The sequence below is a fragment of the Saprolegnia parasitica genome, assembly GCF_000151545.1.
Source record: "Saprolegnia parasitica CBS 223.65 unplaced genomic scaffold supercont2.62, whole genome shotgun sequence".
Classification (NCBI taxonomy): domain Eukaryota; phylum Oomycota; class Saprolegniomycetes; order Saprolegniales; family Saprolegniaceae; genus Saprolegnia; species Saprolegnia parasitica.
The window spans coordinates 97,466-110,282 of NW_012156456.1; the positions used below are offsets into that span (position 1 = coordinate 97,466).

Genomic DNA, 12,817 nt, shown 5'->3' on the forward strand with positions numbered 1-12,817 from the left:
CCTTCAAGTGCGAGACATCGCACTTAGCCGACTTGACACGCAAGCGCGATGGCGGGCAAATAATTAATTGTATCACGAAAAGTATTACAGGGCTGTCTGTGAGTTGGGCACGACGTTGGTGAGATGGTGGTGGCTCACAGCAGCTTGGAGTTGGTCGGCAATGTCGACGACGGCGGGCGAGCACCCGTGCTCGTAAATGAACTGCGTGGCTTTCGCCAAGGTCGTCTCGAGCGTCGACGGTGTCAGCCCGCCCTTGTTCGGGTTCAAAAACGGATGCTCGAGCAAGCCATGGGGACCTTCGATGGTTGGTCGGAGCTTCGGATCTCGCTGCAGGCACGACCGGATCACGTCTTCGAGCGGCTTGTTGTGGAGCTTCTTGAACGTGATCGCGTAGTTTGGGTCGGAGATGCGCACAAACTTTTCGAAAATGTTGTTGAACGTCCCGAACGGCGTGTCGCCGTACACGATCTGGTACAGAATGCACCCGAGCGACCAAATGTCGCCGGCGCGGCCGACCTTCTTGGGCATCGCGGCATGGTCCGTCGCGATGATGCCGGACGCGACCTCGGGCGGCATAAAGTTGGCTGTGCCCTCGTGGTTTTCGCGCACGATATTGGTCGTGTCGTTCGAAATTGCCTTGGCGATGCCAAAGTCGATGAGCTTGAGCGCGCCGTTGACGAACAAAAAGTTGGCCGGCTTCAAGTCCCCTACGACACGCATTGTTCATGAGATTCATCGATCGAGATGGGATCGATCTACCGTGGATCACGCGCTGGTTGTGGATGTAATTGACTGCCTGTAGCATTTGCTGCCACGTGATTCGCAGGAAATTCTCTTCGAGCACGATTTGGTTGTTTTTGAGCTCCTTGAGTTTGTCCTTGAGATCGATTTCGCCTTGCTCCATGACCTACGACCGAAGAGTGTGCTTGCGGTCGAGAGAAGCGACAAGCTTCGTACCACATAAAGCACTTTGCCCTCGTAGTCCATCTCGTTGGCGAGGAGCTTGATGATGTAGGGCGAGCCTTGGAGGCGCTTGAGCATCATGATCTCGTTCTCGTAACTGATGACAGACGCGTCGTCCATGCGCTTCATCTTGATCTTCTTGAGCGCATACGTCTGCATATCGGGCCCCAAGACGCGAAAGACTTTGCTGCTGCCGCCACTGCCAATCTGCTTGAGGCTTAAGAACGTCACGCCATTCACCTATTAAGCACAACATCAGATCTCGTCGACACCGAGGAGAGGACGTACGACAATGTGATTTTTCGAGTCGATGAGACGCGCGATGACGTCCGAGGACGCATCCGTGTTGCGAAACGGCGTCGCTGGCTCTGGTGGACTAGCGCTCGAAGGCGTCGAGCTGGCCGACGGCGCGTGCGACCGGGCGTGGTCGACCGACGGTGACAAGGCGCGCTTCCGACCGCTCGGCGGCGTCTTCTTGGCCAGCAGCAGCGCCGTGTCTTCGTCGTCTTCGCGAACGCTCTGGCGAGAGAGTTCAATTTCCATGTCGCTGGCGTCCGATACGGCGGGGCTCGCGGGCACGTTGTGTACCTCGAGAGAGTTGGGGTCCAAGTAGCCCAAAGCCCGCTTTGCTTTGGTCGACTCGATCACCGACGGTGTGCGAGCCGGGTTCCAGTCCTTGATGTAGCTAATGTCCTTCTCCTGGAACGGCGCCTTCTATCGTAACGACGTTCTCACGACTAAACTCGAGCGCAATTCGGTACCTTGGGGTACTTGGCCTCGCGCTTGATACCGTCGACGAGCGGGCGACTCGATGGCGCGGCTGGGCTATTCTCCTTGTCGTCGTCTTCGCTGTACTTGGGCTCGCGCTTGACGCCGGTCACAAGCGGGCGATTCAATGGCGGCGGTGGGCTATGTACTTTGTCATCTTCCTCGTCCGGGGACATAGGCGACGCGGCCGACTGCCGCACGCGCATCGGAAGACCGATCGAGCCTATGGTCGCGTGAGCGGCGCATGCAAGCAAGATGGCGCGTACCAAGTTGAAAGCTGGGTCGGATTTGGGGTTTTCGCTGAGTCGAGCGTGCGTCCCGGTTGCCGAGCTTTGACGGTAGCGGCGTCGTAAGCGCCGATGAGAGGCTCGTCGTGCGCAAGACCGACGACGGGGCAGCAGCGGTGGTCCGAGACTCGGTTTGGAGAGGAGTTGTCCACGATTCGGCGAGGCTGGCAGTGCGCAGCGTCGTGCTCGTCGCCCGTGCCACCACAGGCGTCGTCGAGTTGCGTGGCGTCGAATAGACATGCGAGCTCCTCGATGCCTGCACGGGTGTGTCGGGTGGTCGCGAGACGAACTCACGCGGCGCTTGGGACGCATCTGGCTGTGTACGCTGCACCTTGTCCCAAATCTGTTGCCGCGCCTCCGGTGTGAGCATGTCCTTCTCGACGGCCTTGTTGAGAAGGTCCTGTGCGGCCTGAGATCGATCTACAGGTTGGTCATGAGGCAATGGTACGATAGCATTGACGTGTACGTACTCTGCTGCATCTCAAAGTTGGCAAAGTACTCGTAAAAGACAGTCTTGCCCTTGACGTGGGCGCTAAAGGACGCTTGGCTCAGAATATCGCGCTTCTTCATCGTATCGGCTGCTAGAATCGCGCCGAGTCCAAGTAGCATCTCGATCCAGAGGTCGGCGCCTGCCGAGTCGAGCGGTTGGCGCTGGAATGTCGTCATGGCACGCCGGAAGAGCAGCTCGACGGGTCGCGGGTGCTGGCTGTAGAGGCGTGAGCAGTTCTTGAGGAGGCGACTCATGACTTCAATGTTGAGCGGGTCTTTCCTTGCCTCCTCGGCGAGCTTGTTGCGCTCGACCATGAGCGCGGTGCCAAGGGCTGTGTCGCCCGGGACGTCACAGACGCTGACGTCGAGGAGGAAGATGTCGGTCTCGTTCTCGCCGAAGCGAAGCATCGGGGACCGGATCATGCTGCTGTCTACCTAGCATTGTCGCGCCATGATGAGCATCGGGTCGAGGCCGATGGGCGCGTACCGTCGCCGTCCACAGTAGCGTCTGACTGGGTAAATTCCGGATACAGATTTGAAATTTAAAACAATTCACTCGGCCATTTGTATGGTGCATGGAAACACCGCCGGATACTACAAGACATTATCCGGTCGCGACCTCTGCCCCGCCAAATCCAGTTTGAAGTTCCGCGCGCGCGGGGAATTCCAGATCTATCTATCCATCTATCCATATCCACATAGGATAGATCCATTGGGATAGATCGAGGAGTCGTGTATCGACGACAGTATGACACTTCAATTGAGTCAGTCGACACATTCCAATAGGCAAAGCTATCACGGCGCGTGCTGTACGTCCGCTGAGCTAGTTTATCACCAGAATTCACCGCCAGCAGGGTAGTAGTACGGAGCGGAACGTGCATGAGCCGGAAGCAAACAGCGCTGTTATTGCTATTCGTTCCTCTCACGCATGCAAAATGCAATGCATCTGCTACCGCTTTAGCTCATCCACTGCAGCCCCACGTCGAACGCATCGACGGGGTTGCTGCTCGTCGTTGGCGTCGCATCGCGGGTCGCTTCGGGCGCCGCTTGGTACGTCTCTTGCGCCAGCTGCTGCGCGCAGTGCATGCGCTACGTCGCGCTCGTGAGGAAAGATGCGTGCTGGCACACGGTACCTCGAACGGGTCTTGGTCGTTCAAGCGCGGGACGTCGGTCGTCGGGAGGTCGAGGAGGTTCATCGCATTGACCGGCGACGAGAGCACGGCGTCCGGCCCCGCATAGTCCAAGATACCCAGCACAGGTCCCGCCGTCGGGTCCACCAAGCCCGCCGACTTGGCGCTGAGCTCCGTGAGCCGAAAGGCCATGCCGGGCATGAGCGGAATGAGCTGCTGGAAGGCCTCGGCGCTCTTGCTCGATACAAAGACCTAGACACAGATATTGGACCATCAGCGTCCAGAGGATCGAGTTCGATTACATGGGACGCTGAGAGCGCGAGAAGTTCTGTGCGGAGCAGGTAACCACGCTGGGCTTCGAGCGCGTCCAGCGCCGTGTTGAGCTGCGTCGTGACCGCAACGACCGCTTCCTCGGATGTGCGCAGCCGCGTCTGTGCTTCCGCCGACGGACGGCTCGTGCCCGTGGACCGCCGAAGTGCATCAAAGTCCAATATCTACATGTAGCGTGAGACATACATCGCAAGATAGGGAGACGAACCTTTTGTTTGCGCAGCTGGATGGTCTTTTGCGTCGCAGCAGCGTCCTGCTTGAGCTTGCCAAGTGGTTTGAGCACCTTCTCCGAGAGCATCGACGCCGACGCGTCAACGACGTGCTGCTTGAGCGTCCAGTGCAACGTCTCGAGACAATCGGATGCGCGGGCGAGTTGCCTAGCGTATGGGCACTGAGTGTATTTTCTTGACAGAGCACCTCACGCACCCCACAAGCCCATCCGACGCGTCGTCTTGGCCCGTGGCTACATGGACGCCATGCAGGCGTGCTTCCAATGCGACGTGGACGTACATTGAGAAAGCTGCATGTTGAAGTAGCTCTTGAACTCGTGCGCGAGGCTCGTGGACGCGGCCGATAGCGCGTCGAGCTGCTTGATGTACGTCGTCGTCGCGGCGTGAAGCCGGTCGATCGCGACGCTGTGCTGCGCATACCTGCATAACCGTGTCAACGACATCGTCTTGGGAGTGTGCTACCGCTGCGTGCGTGCTTCGAGAACTGGGTCCGAATACCCGGCGCCGTAGACGCCTGCGTTTTGGAGGATCTCTTCCTTGAGCCTAGCGACTTTAGCCGTCAGAAGCAGGCGATGGCCTAGCCCACGCACCGTCGGGATCCGTCGACGACGTTCTGTAGCTACGCGCGCCCAGTGCATGAGACGCAGTCGCTGGCCATGCGGACGTACCCCCGAGCGCATCCAGCTGGCCATCGTCGCTTCTTGTCTTCGGTCGTTTCTGCCCAAAATCTTCCGCCGTGCCACCGTATCCGGATGCATCGGCAACATTCCTGATGTCGACTCGTCGCCGCTGCGCCCGACCCCATGCGCTGGTGTATGCAGCGTCACACTCATGCGCTTGGGTCGTTTGGCAGCCCTCTGACCTTGGTGCGTTGCCGCCATCTCGCTGCTGTACCGCGTCCGCTCGGCAGTCGTCGTCGCTGGCATTGGCTCTGGACCAACGGCCATGCGTCGTAGGGCCAGTGGCGTCGGCAGCAAGGCTTGCCGCGTCGTCCTGCGCCCGCGAGCCTCGGCGGGTAGCGGCAGTTGAAGTTGCTGCCAGCACGATGCCGGCTGCCCCGTATCCGGACGCGTCGCTCGTATTTAATTACCTGGCGATTGTGATGCAATAAAATAACGCAAGATTTGCTATGGCGGCCTACGACGCGCTGGACGTGGCGGCCAGCAGCCGCGTGTACTTCTACATGGGCCTCGTGGGCTGCGCGCTGCACCTCTGCACGCTGCTCTCGTACATGGTCTTCCCGCAGCTCAAGCGGCAGCATCCCGCGGCCAACCTCATGGTCTGGCACGTCTACTGCAACTTTATGCTCACGCTCGGCTTTGTGGCGCAGTACTTTCTGCAGGTACATGTGCCTCCTTCTGCACTGCGCAGCATGGCTACAACGCGCTTGCTTGTAGGGCGACGGCGACGTGACAGACGATGACTGCGTCCTCTTGTCCATGTACAACCAGGTGCGCAGAGGCTGACGGCGCCAGTATAGTGGCTCATGCGATGCTGGATGCTAGTTCTTCCTCCTTGGCAGCGGCCTCTGGTACCTCATGCTGTCGTTCGACCTCTTCATTGCGCTCATGAATCCGTGGATGGGCTACGCTGTCAAGGCGTGGACGTACCACACCATGTCCGCGCCAATAGTCCTCGATCTGGCAGGCTCATGATACGTGTAGCACGTGGTCTCTGAGCGCGATCTCGGCCGCGGCCATGTACTCGTTCCGTCTCTACGGTCTCTCGAGCCTCAACCTTTGCTGGGTCCACCGCACGGCGAGCGTGCGCGAGACGAACGAGACGTACTGGGTCCTCCTCTTTGGCCCGCTCGTCGTCGTCTGGCTCGTCTCGTTCGGCGTGCTCCTCTTTGCGACCTTTCGCTTTGCGCGGCGGCAGCTCGACTCGACGTATCGCGCCAAGCGGCGGTCGCTGCTCCAGTACTTCCGGTACCTCGTCATGTACGGGCTCTTTTGGGTCGTCTGCGGCGGCCTCTACTACAGCGACTACCTCCAGTCCTTCTCGGGCGTTATCGCGCACCACATCCAGCTCACGCTCGCAGTCGTCTTTGGCTTGTACCCGCTCTTCGTGCTCGCCGTCTGGAGCATCAACACGGACCTCGTCGAGCACCTCGGCGGGACCGAGACGCCGGTCGCCAACGACAGCGACGGCATGACCGACCATTTCAGCACGTCGCTTCGAAAAGACCTCTTGCGGTAGAAGCTTTTCTGGTCACGAAACACGGGTGTCTAATGCGTGGGTAGGTACACCTCGGTGGGTATCATCCGCAGCTTGCACGAGCTGCGCGAGGCGTCGCCGCACCGCCTCGAGCGCGCCCGGTCCGTGTTTGCAACGTACTCGACGTCCGACGTGGTCGTGCCGAGCCGGTCGCACTCGTTCGGGTCGCTGCGGTCCATGGACGAGACAGAGCTCGACGCGCCGGGCTTGTACGTCGAGAAGAAGCGGCTCGCGACCACCGTCCGCCTCAACTCGAACAAGCTCAAGGTCTACTACGAAAAGCTCGGCTTCACCGACTACGCGCCGCGCATCTTTGAGAACCTTCGGTCGCTCGCGGGCATCGAAGCCGGCGCGTACGAGACGAGCTTCACGGGCACGCTCTCCGAGACCGCGTCCGAGGGCAAGTCGGGCATGCTCTTTTACTTTACGAGTGACCGCAAGTACATTGTCAAGACGATGACCAAGGACGAGCACGCATTCCTGATGCGCATCCTGCCGGCGTACCACGCGTACGTGCGCAGCCAGCCCCAGAGCCTCCTTGTGCGCTACGTCGGCTGCCACTCGTACGTCGTCGCCGTCCTCTGTCGCAAGCTATCCGATCGTATTTAGGATGCAGCTGCCCGTGGGCTGGAACAAAATGTTCTTTGTCGTCATGGAAAACGTGCTCTGCACGGACCGCATCGACGAGCGGTATGACCTCAAGGGCACGTTTGCGCCCGCCCTCTTGCCGCCGCTGCGCGTCTACATTCGCGAACCGGAGGCTCGGTTGCTGAGCCCGCCGCAGCCCAAGCCGACGCACTTGCTCCACGACGACGAGTTTGTCGACCGCGGCACGTACCTGCACGTGACGTCGGACGTGCGCCTCGAGCTCCTCACGCAGATGACGAGCGACTGCGGCTTCCTCCAGGAGATGGGCATCATGGACTACAGCTGCATCTTGGGCATCCGCCACTTTGACGCCTCCAAGGACTCGGAGGTACGACGCACGACGATGCGATAGTTGCGAAGCGGGGTGTAGGAGTCGCTGGCCAAGAATGCGATCGTGTCGGCCGACCAGCGCCACGTGTACTACGTTGGTTTCATCGACATTCTGCAGCACTACACGATCGCGTGGAAGCTCCAGCACCTCGTGCTCTCGTTCGTGCAAGACCGAAGGAAGATCACAGCGCTGCCACCGCCCGAGTACGCGCTCCGGTTCCTGAGCTTCATCCACGCGCACCTGCTGCGAGGCGACGCGACGTCCACGGCCAACAGCAGAACCCGGCCGTCCTTCAACTACGGGACCATTCCGTAGTACTACCATAGTAAAAGACACTGTTGTGACGGCGGCCACCGGCATATTATTAGAGTTCGCGTGGATGGCGAGCAGCGGTGATGATCTAATACTTGTACGTGCGCTCGAGGACGCGGCGCTTGTCTTCGAGTTCGCGCACCGTGAGTTCTTCGTTGTCGTCCATCCAGTCGCGAGCTTCGCGAAGCGCGGTCTGGGCGGCGGCGTCGTTCTTCTTGGACGCGGCTTCGAGAGCGCGGTAGAGGTAGCCCTCGAGGTCGTTGCGGGCGTCGATGCGCTTGAGCATCTGCGCGTCGTCCTTCTTGAACTTCTCGGCCTCTTCGACCATGCGGTCAATGTCCTGCTGGGTGAGGCGACCGCGGTTGTTGGAGATCGTCGTCGCGTTCTTGGCGCCCGTCTTCTTGTCGCGGGCCGAGACGTGGAGGATGCCGTTGGCATCGATCTCGAACGTCACTTCGATCTGCGGCTCGCCGCGCTTGGCGCGCTCAATGCCCGAGATCTCGAACTCGCCGAGCTTGTTGTTGTCGACGACACAAGCACGCTCGCCTTCGAAGATGACGACCTTCTCCGTCGTCTGCCAGTCCTCTTCGGTCGTGTAGATGCGCGTCTTCTTGACAGGAATCGCCGTGTTGCGCTTGATGAGCACCGACATGACCTTGCCGACAAGCTCAATACCGAGCGAGAGCGGCGTCACATCGACGAGGAGGAGCGAGTTCGTGGCGTCGTTGCGGATGCCCGAGAGGATGGCACCCTGGACGGCGGCACCGTACGCGACGGCCTCATCCGGGTTGATCGACTTCGAGAGCTCCTTGCCGCCGAAGACAGCCGAGAGCATGTTCTGCACCTTGGGGATACGCGTGGAACCGCCGACAAGGACGAGCTCCGTGATGTCACCCGGCTGCATGTTGGCGTCGGCAAGCACCTTGAGGACGGTCTCTTCCGTGCGCTTGAAGCACTCTTCGTTGAGCGACTCGAACTTGGCGCGCGTCATCGTCGACGAGAAGTCAACGCCCTCGAAGAGCGAGTCAACCTCGATCGAGGCCGACGTCGTCGTCGAGAGCATGCGCTTGGCCGACTCGCAGGCCGTGCGGAGACGGCGCATCGAGCGAGCCGACGACGTGGGGTCAAGGCCCTTGTTCTTGCGCTTGAACTCCGTGATGAGGTAGTCGACCATGTTCGAGTCGAAATCTTCACCACCGAGATGCGTGTCGCCGCCCGTCGACTTGACTTCGAAGATGCCGTTCTCGATAGAGAGGATCGACACATCGAAGGTACCACCACCGAGATCGAAGATGAGGATGTTGGTCTTAGAGCCATCGGCACCGGCGTTCGTGTCCAAGCCGTACGCGAGGGCGGCGGCCGTGGGCTCGTTGATGATGCGCTTGACGTCGAGGCCGGCAATGGCACCGGCATCCTTCGTCGACTGACGCTGCTGGTCGTTGAAGTAAGCAGGGACCGTGACGACAGCCTGCTTGATCTCCTGGCCGAGGTAGTTCTCCGCCGTCTCCTTCATGCGCGTAAGGACCATCGACGAGATCTCTTCCGGCGAAAAGTTCTTCTCCTCGCCCTTGAACGTGACCTGGATGAGCGGCTTGTCGCCTTCGCCTTCGACAATCTTGAACGGGAAGTGAGCAGCGTCCTTCTTGACGATCGGGTCCGAGAAAGCGCGACCAATGATACGCTTGGCATCGAAGACCGTGTTGGTGGCGTTCGAGGCAGCCTGGAGCTTGGCGGCGTCACCAATCAAGCGTTCGGCTTCGTTGAAGGCGACCCACGACGGCGTCGTGCGGTTACCTTCGCTGTTGGCAATGATCTCGACCTGGCCGTCCTTCCAGACACCGACGCACGAGTACGTCGTACCGAGATCGATACCGATGACCTCCGAGAAACCACGCTCGGCGCGGGCAGCACGCTCTTCGCGCTCGGCGCGGGCCTTGTTGATCTTGTCCTCGATCTCCATGCGCTTCATCTTGCGCGTGGCGTCGTCCATCTCGACACCCGAGGCCTCTTCCTGGAGGACCTGGAGAGCAGCCTGGGCCTGCGTCAAGCCGGCAAGGAGCTGCTTGTTGCCCTTGTCGACCGTCAAGCCCTTCGAGTAGGCCTGGATGGCCTTCTCGTACGACTTGATAAAGTAGTACGCAGCGCCGAGACGAGCGTAGCCCTTGCCCCACTTGGCGTCGATCTCAATGCACTTGTTGGCATCGGCCATCGCGGGCGCCGCGTTGCCGTTGCTCAAGTAGGCGGCCGAGCGGTTCGAGTAGTACGCGTGGTTGTGGGGCTCGTACGCGATAGCAGTCGTGAACTCCTTGATAGCCGTGGCGAAGTCCGCGGCCGTGTAGGCAGCGTTACCACGGTTCTTGGCCTCGGCGCCGGCAGCCTTGCGCTCTTCGGTCGAGAGGGCAGCGAACTGGTCCTTCGTGGCAGTCTTGTTGCGGCGGCGGGCGGGGCCATGGCGATTGATGACCAACTGAAAAATGACTGGTGCCAGTCATTTTTTATCGCTTGGCCAAGCGCACGAAAAGCAAAATACAAATACTTGTTTTGTATTGAATATCGGTGGAATATCGTAACAAGACTTTGAATTATAATATGTTAGAAACTGTGTTAGACCACCAGGACGATGCAAGGCAGAGACGCTAGGCTCGTGTGATCATACAAGCGTATTGCAAGACAGCTATACGAGCGAGCGATATTAGTCAAAGGCCGTGTACCATCAAGCGCCTGATTGCGCAGCGTTTCTTCTGAGGAGGCACACAATGAAGCAGTGTCTGGTAGCGCTGGACGCAATACGCTCATTGGCTGAAATTCGCGCCAAGCGTCGTGTCAGGTCCGTCCTCAGACTCACAGTGTCAACATATAACGTTAGGTCATCCAAACTGGCGATCGGCGGCTGCTACTTTGGCGAGGTCTTCGAGACGGCGACCGAGCAAGCGCGCCTCGATATCTCGAAGTGCGCCGATCGCTGGGTCAATTTCGACCCAAGCGGCGACACCGTGACGGTCGAGACGCAGCAAGAAATGAGCGTCTTTGTCGACGGCATGTACCTCCGTACGGTCCATGCCCCACCTGTTGACGACGTTGGTTCACGCCCTGCAGGTGACGGCGAGAAGCGCGATTTGTACGATGGTAGTCGCATCACGCTCGCGCTCACCGCCTCTCTTGAGATTTCGCACCTTCTTACAGATACTATGCTCGAAATGCTGATGCGACGTGCTAGGTAGTACGACTTTCGAGATCTCCGCACCGCGACGCCAGCGAAGGCTCCGCGTTCAACGTCGTAGCGCAGTACTTGATCGACGTAAGTCTTGAACCCTCTGACGTCGCCACCGCGCCGTCCACCAACGCAAATTGGCCAAACGGTGGCGGCCATTTTGCGTTGGTGGACGGCGTCGCGGAACCGATCGGCGGTCTAATGAGTCAGAAACGTTGCAGCGTTACAACATTTGGTTCACGGGCGAAAGGAAATAAGAGAAAAAGAGGAAAGAAAGCCATGGAAAGAAGCGGTGAGACCACTGGAAAAGCAGCGTATCTGTCCATATATAATATGGTATCTGTCAAGGGAATAACCATTTTCGTTCGTCCTGCTCAAACGCATTGCGTGACATTTTTCACGAGCGCGTGCTGGCCCAGGACGTTTTCAAGGTCAAGCCGCGACAGGTGCTTTCGTACCTCCTCACGACGTCGACGATGTTGCGGAACATGCAAGCTCCCGGATGCAGCATCGGTTTCTCCTGTCAATCTCTAGCAAGAGCCAATGATCAGCGTCCGTGCTTTATTCGACGCCCTGATTGGCCAAAAATCGGGTACGTTTAATCTTTGGGTCATTTGCCGATCTACTTTGCGGCAGCGATGCCGGAAGCGACCAAGTGGGCCGACAAGGTGGAGGCTTGGCCATCTTCCGCTCCCTCGTCGGTGACCTCGGCGCCGATCCCGCGTTTGTCGTTCCACACAAGGAGCCGTGGCCGACGACCATGTATGGCAAGCGCCTAGCCGTCGTCCAGATCAACCTCCGCAATCTCCCGTGCACTTACGAGGCAGATCGCTTTGACGACCTCGAGGAGCTCGGCTTTGTCTGGCGCATGCCGCGAGCCGAGCATCGCATTGTCTCGATCATGGCCGACGAAAGCGCGTACCTCTCTGCCATGCCTCTAACGTCGCTCGTGGCGCTGTTAAAGGTGCATCACGACGCCTCCGGTAGCTTGGACATTTTGCATGGTCTCGGTCTCTTTCCCGAGCTACCGCGGTGGATCGTTGTCACGTCGACAAAAGAGACGTGACAACGGTCCACTGCGGGAGCTCGGGAAAAAGACCGAGGCTGTGCAAAATGTTCACGTCGCCGACCGAGAGCTCGTAGAAGTGTGCGCGGAGCAATCGCGGCGCGTGGGAGAGAGCAACGTTGACTTTGTTCGATGAGCCTGGAGGGTTTTCCGTCTCGACGGTGTAGTCTGCTTGCACTACCAGAGGCGTCTTGCGTGGTCCGACGCGATGAATATCGACCAGTTCAAAGTCAACTAACGTTACCGCGGTACGACGTACAAACAAGCTCTCTTTCGCCTCTGGGTCATGCTCGTTGGCGTCATGGTACACCTCGGGTGGTCCCGCCGCAACCACAAGAAGCATCGGCAACGCGCAGTCTCCGACACGCGCGCGATGGTCGACGTCTCCTTCGTTACGTGATGACAACAGTCCGCAGCTGGCTCCGTCTCCAACGAGACGACGACCTCGACGCCATTGCGACCCAAGCTGCGTTAGCCGTACTATAGTAGCAGTGTAGTATTACCCTGCTACTGTAGTACTAGTAAGTACTAGTATACAGTCTTTGGAAAGCTGCTGGATAGTCAACTGAGCGCAGTAAGCTGCGTTTCGTTGGCACCAACAACGTATTGTTTCCAGAGATGAGCCAGCGAAATTTTGCGATAACACGAAAGTATCAGTTTTGAGAGGATTCTCGATATTCTTCATCTTGGACTAAACAGTCGATCTATCACGTTTTTTCAAAGAAAATAGTTGCGAATAAAATATAGACCCCGTGAAACACTCCATTTCGTTGGCACAGGCAACATATATCGCTAGAGATGTGTTGTACAGCATGAGAGTATTTGGCACATACCT

General features: G+C 58.8%; 5 protein-coding genes across 5 annotated transcripts; 2 read left to right on the forward strand and 3 right to left on the reverse strand.

The window, feature by feature from the left end:
* Positions 1–50: 50 nt before the first annotated feature.
* Positions 51–3,034, reverse strand: SPRG_10516 (TTK protein kinase). Its single transcript, XM_012350166.1, has 8 exons — positions 2,995–3,034; positions 2,489–2,942; positions 1,998–2,438; positions 1,725–1,954; positions 1,252–1,677; positions 958–1,203; positions 760–907; positions 51–707 (listed from the first exon to the last, which is right to left on the reverse strand). Exons 2-8 carry the CDS (start codon positions 2,928–2,930, stop codon positions 85–87), a joined length of 2,556 nt encoding a protein of 851 aa, XP_012205556.1. The 5' UTR covers positions 2,931–2,942; positions 2,995–3,034; the 3' UTR covers positions 51–84.
* Positions 3,035–3,464: 430 nt separating this feature from the next.
* Positions 3,465–4,889, reverse strand: SPRG_10517 (hypothetical protein; the record flags this gene model as incomplete). Its single annotated transcript, XM_012350167.1, has 9 exons — positions 3,465–3,596; positions 3,641–3,889; positions 3,940–4,131; positions 4,176–4,344; positions 4,394–4,430; positions 4,478–4,617; positions 4,660–4,740; positions 4,788–4,816; positions 4,866–4,889. The coding sequence occupies 9 exons, from the start codon at positions 4,887–4,889 to the stop codon at positions 3,465–3,467; spliced, it is 1,053 nt and encodes a 350-aa protein (XP_012205557.1).
* A 425-nt stretch (positions 4,890–5,314) lies between these two features.
* Positions 5,315–7,708, forward strand: SPRG_10518 (hypothetical protein; the record flags this gene model as incomplete). The annotated part of the gene is made up of 7 exons (XM_012350168.1): positions 5,315–5,539; positions 5,595–5,648; positions 5,703–5,815; positions 5,862–6,392; positions 6,441–6,977; positions 7,024–7,390; positions 7,433–7,708. Exons 1-7 carry the CDS (start codon positions 5,327–5,329, stop codon positions 7,706–7,708), a joined length of 2,091 nt encoding a protein of 696 aa, XP_012205558.1. The 5' UTR covers positions 5,315–5,326.
* Positions 7,709–7,729: 21 nt separating this feature from the next.
* Positions 7,730–10,197, reverse strand: SPRG_10519 (hypothetical protein; the record flags this gene model as incomplete). Its single annotated transcript, XM_012350169.1, has 2 exons — positions 7,730–10,118; positions 10,174–10,197. The coding sequence occupies 2 exons, from the start codon at positions 10,195–10,197 to the stop codon at positions 7,794–7,796; spliced, it is 2,349 nt and encodes a 782-aa protein (XP_012205559.1). The 3' UTR covers positions 7,730–7,793.
* A 1,479-nt stretch (positions 10,198–11,676) lies between these two features.
* SPRG_10520 (hypothetical protein) lies at positions 11,677–11,982 on the forward strand (the record flags this gene model as incomplete). The annotated part of the gene is made up of 1 exon (XM_012350170.1): positions 11,677–11,982. The coding sequence occupies one exon, from the start codon at positions 11,677–11,679 to the stop codon at positions 11,980–11,982; it is 306 nt and encodes a 101-aa protein (XP_012205560.1).
* Positions 11,983–12,817: the final 835 nt, after the last annotated feature.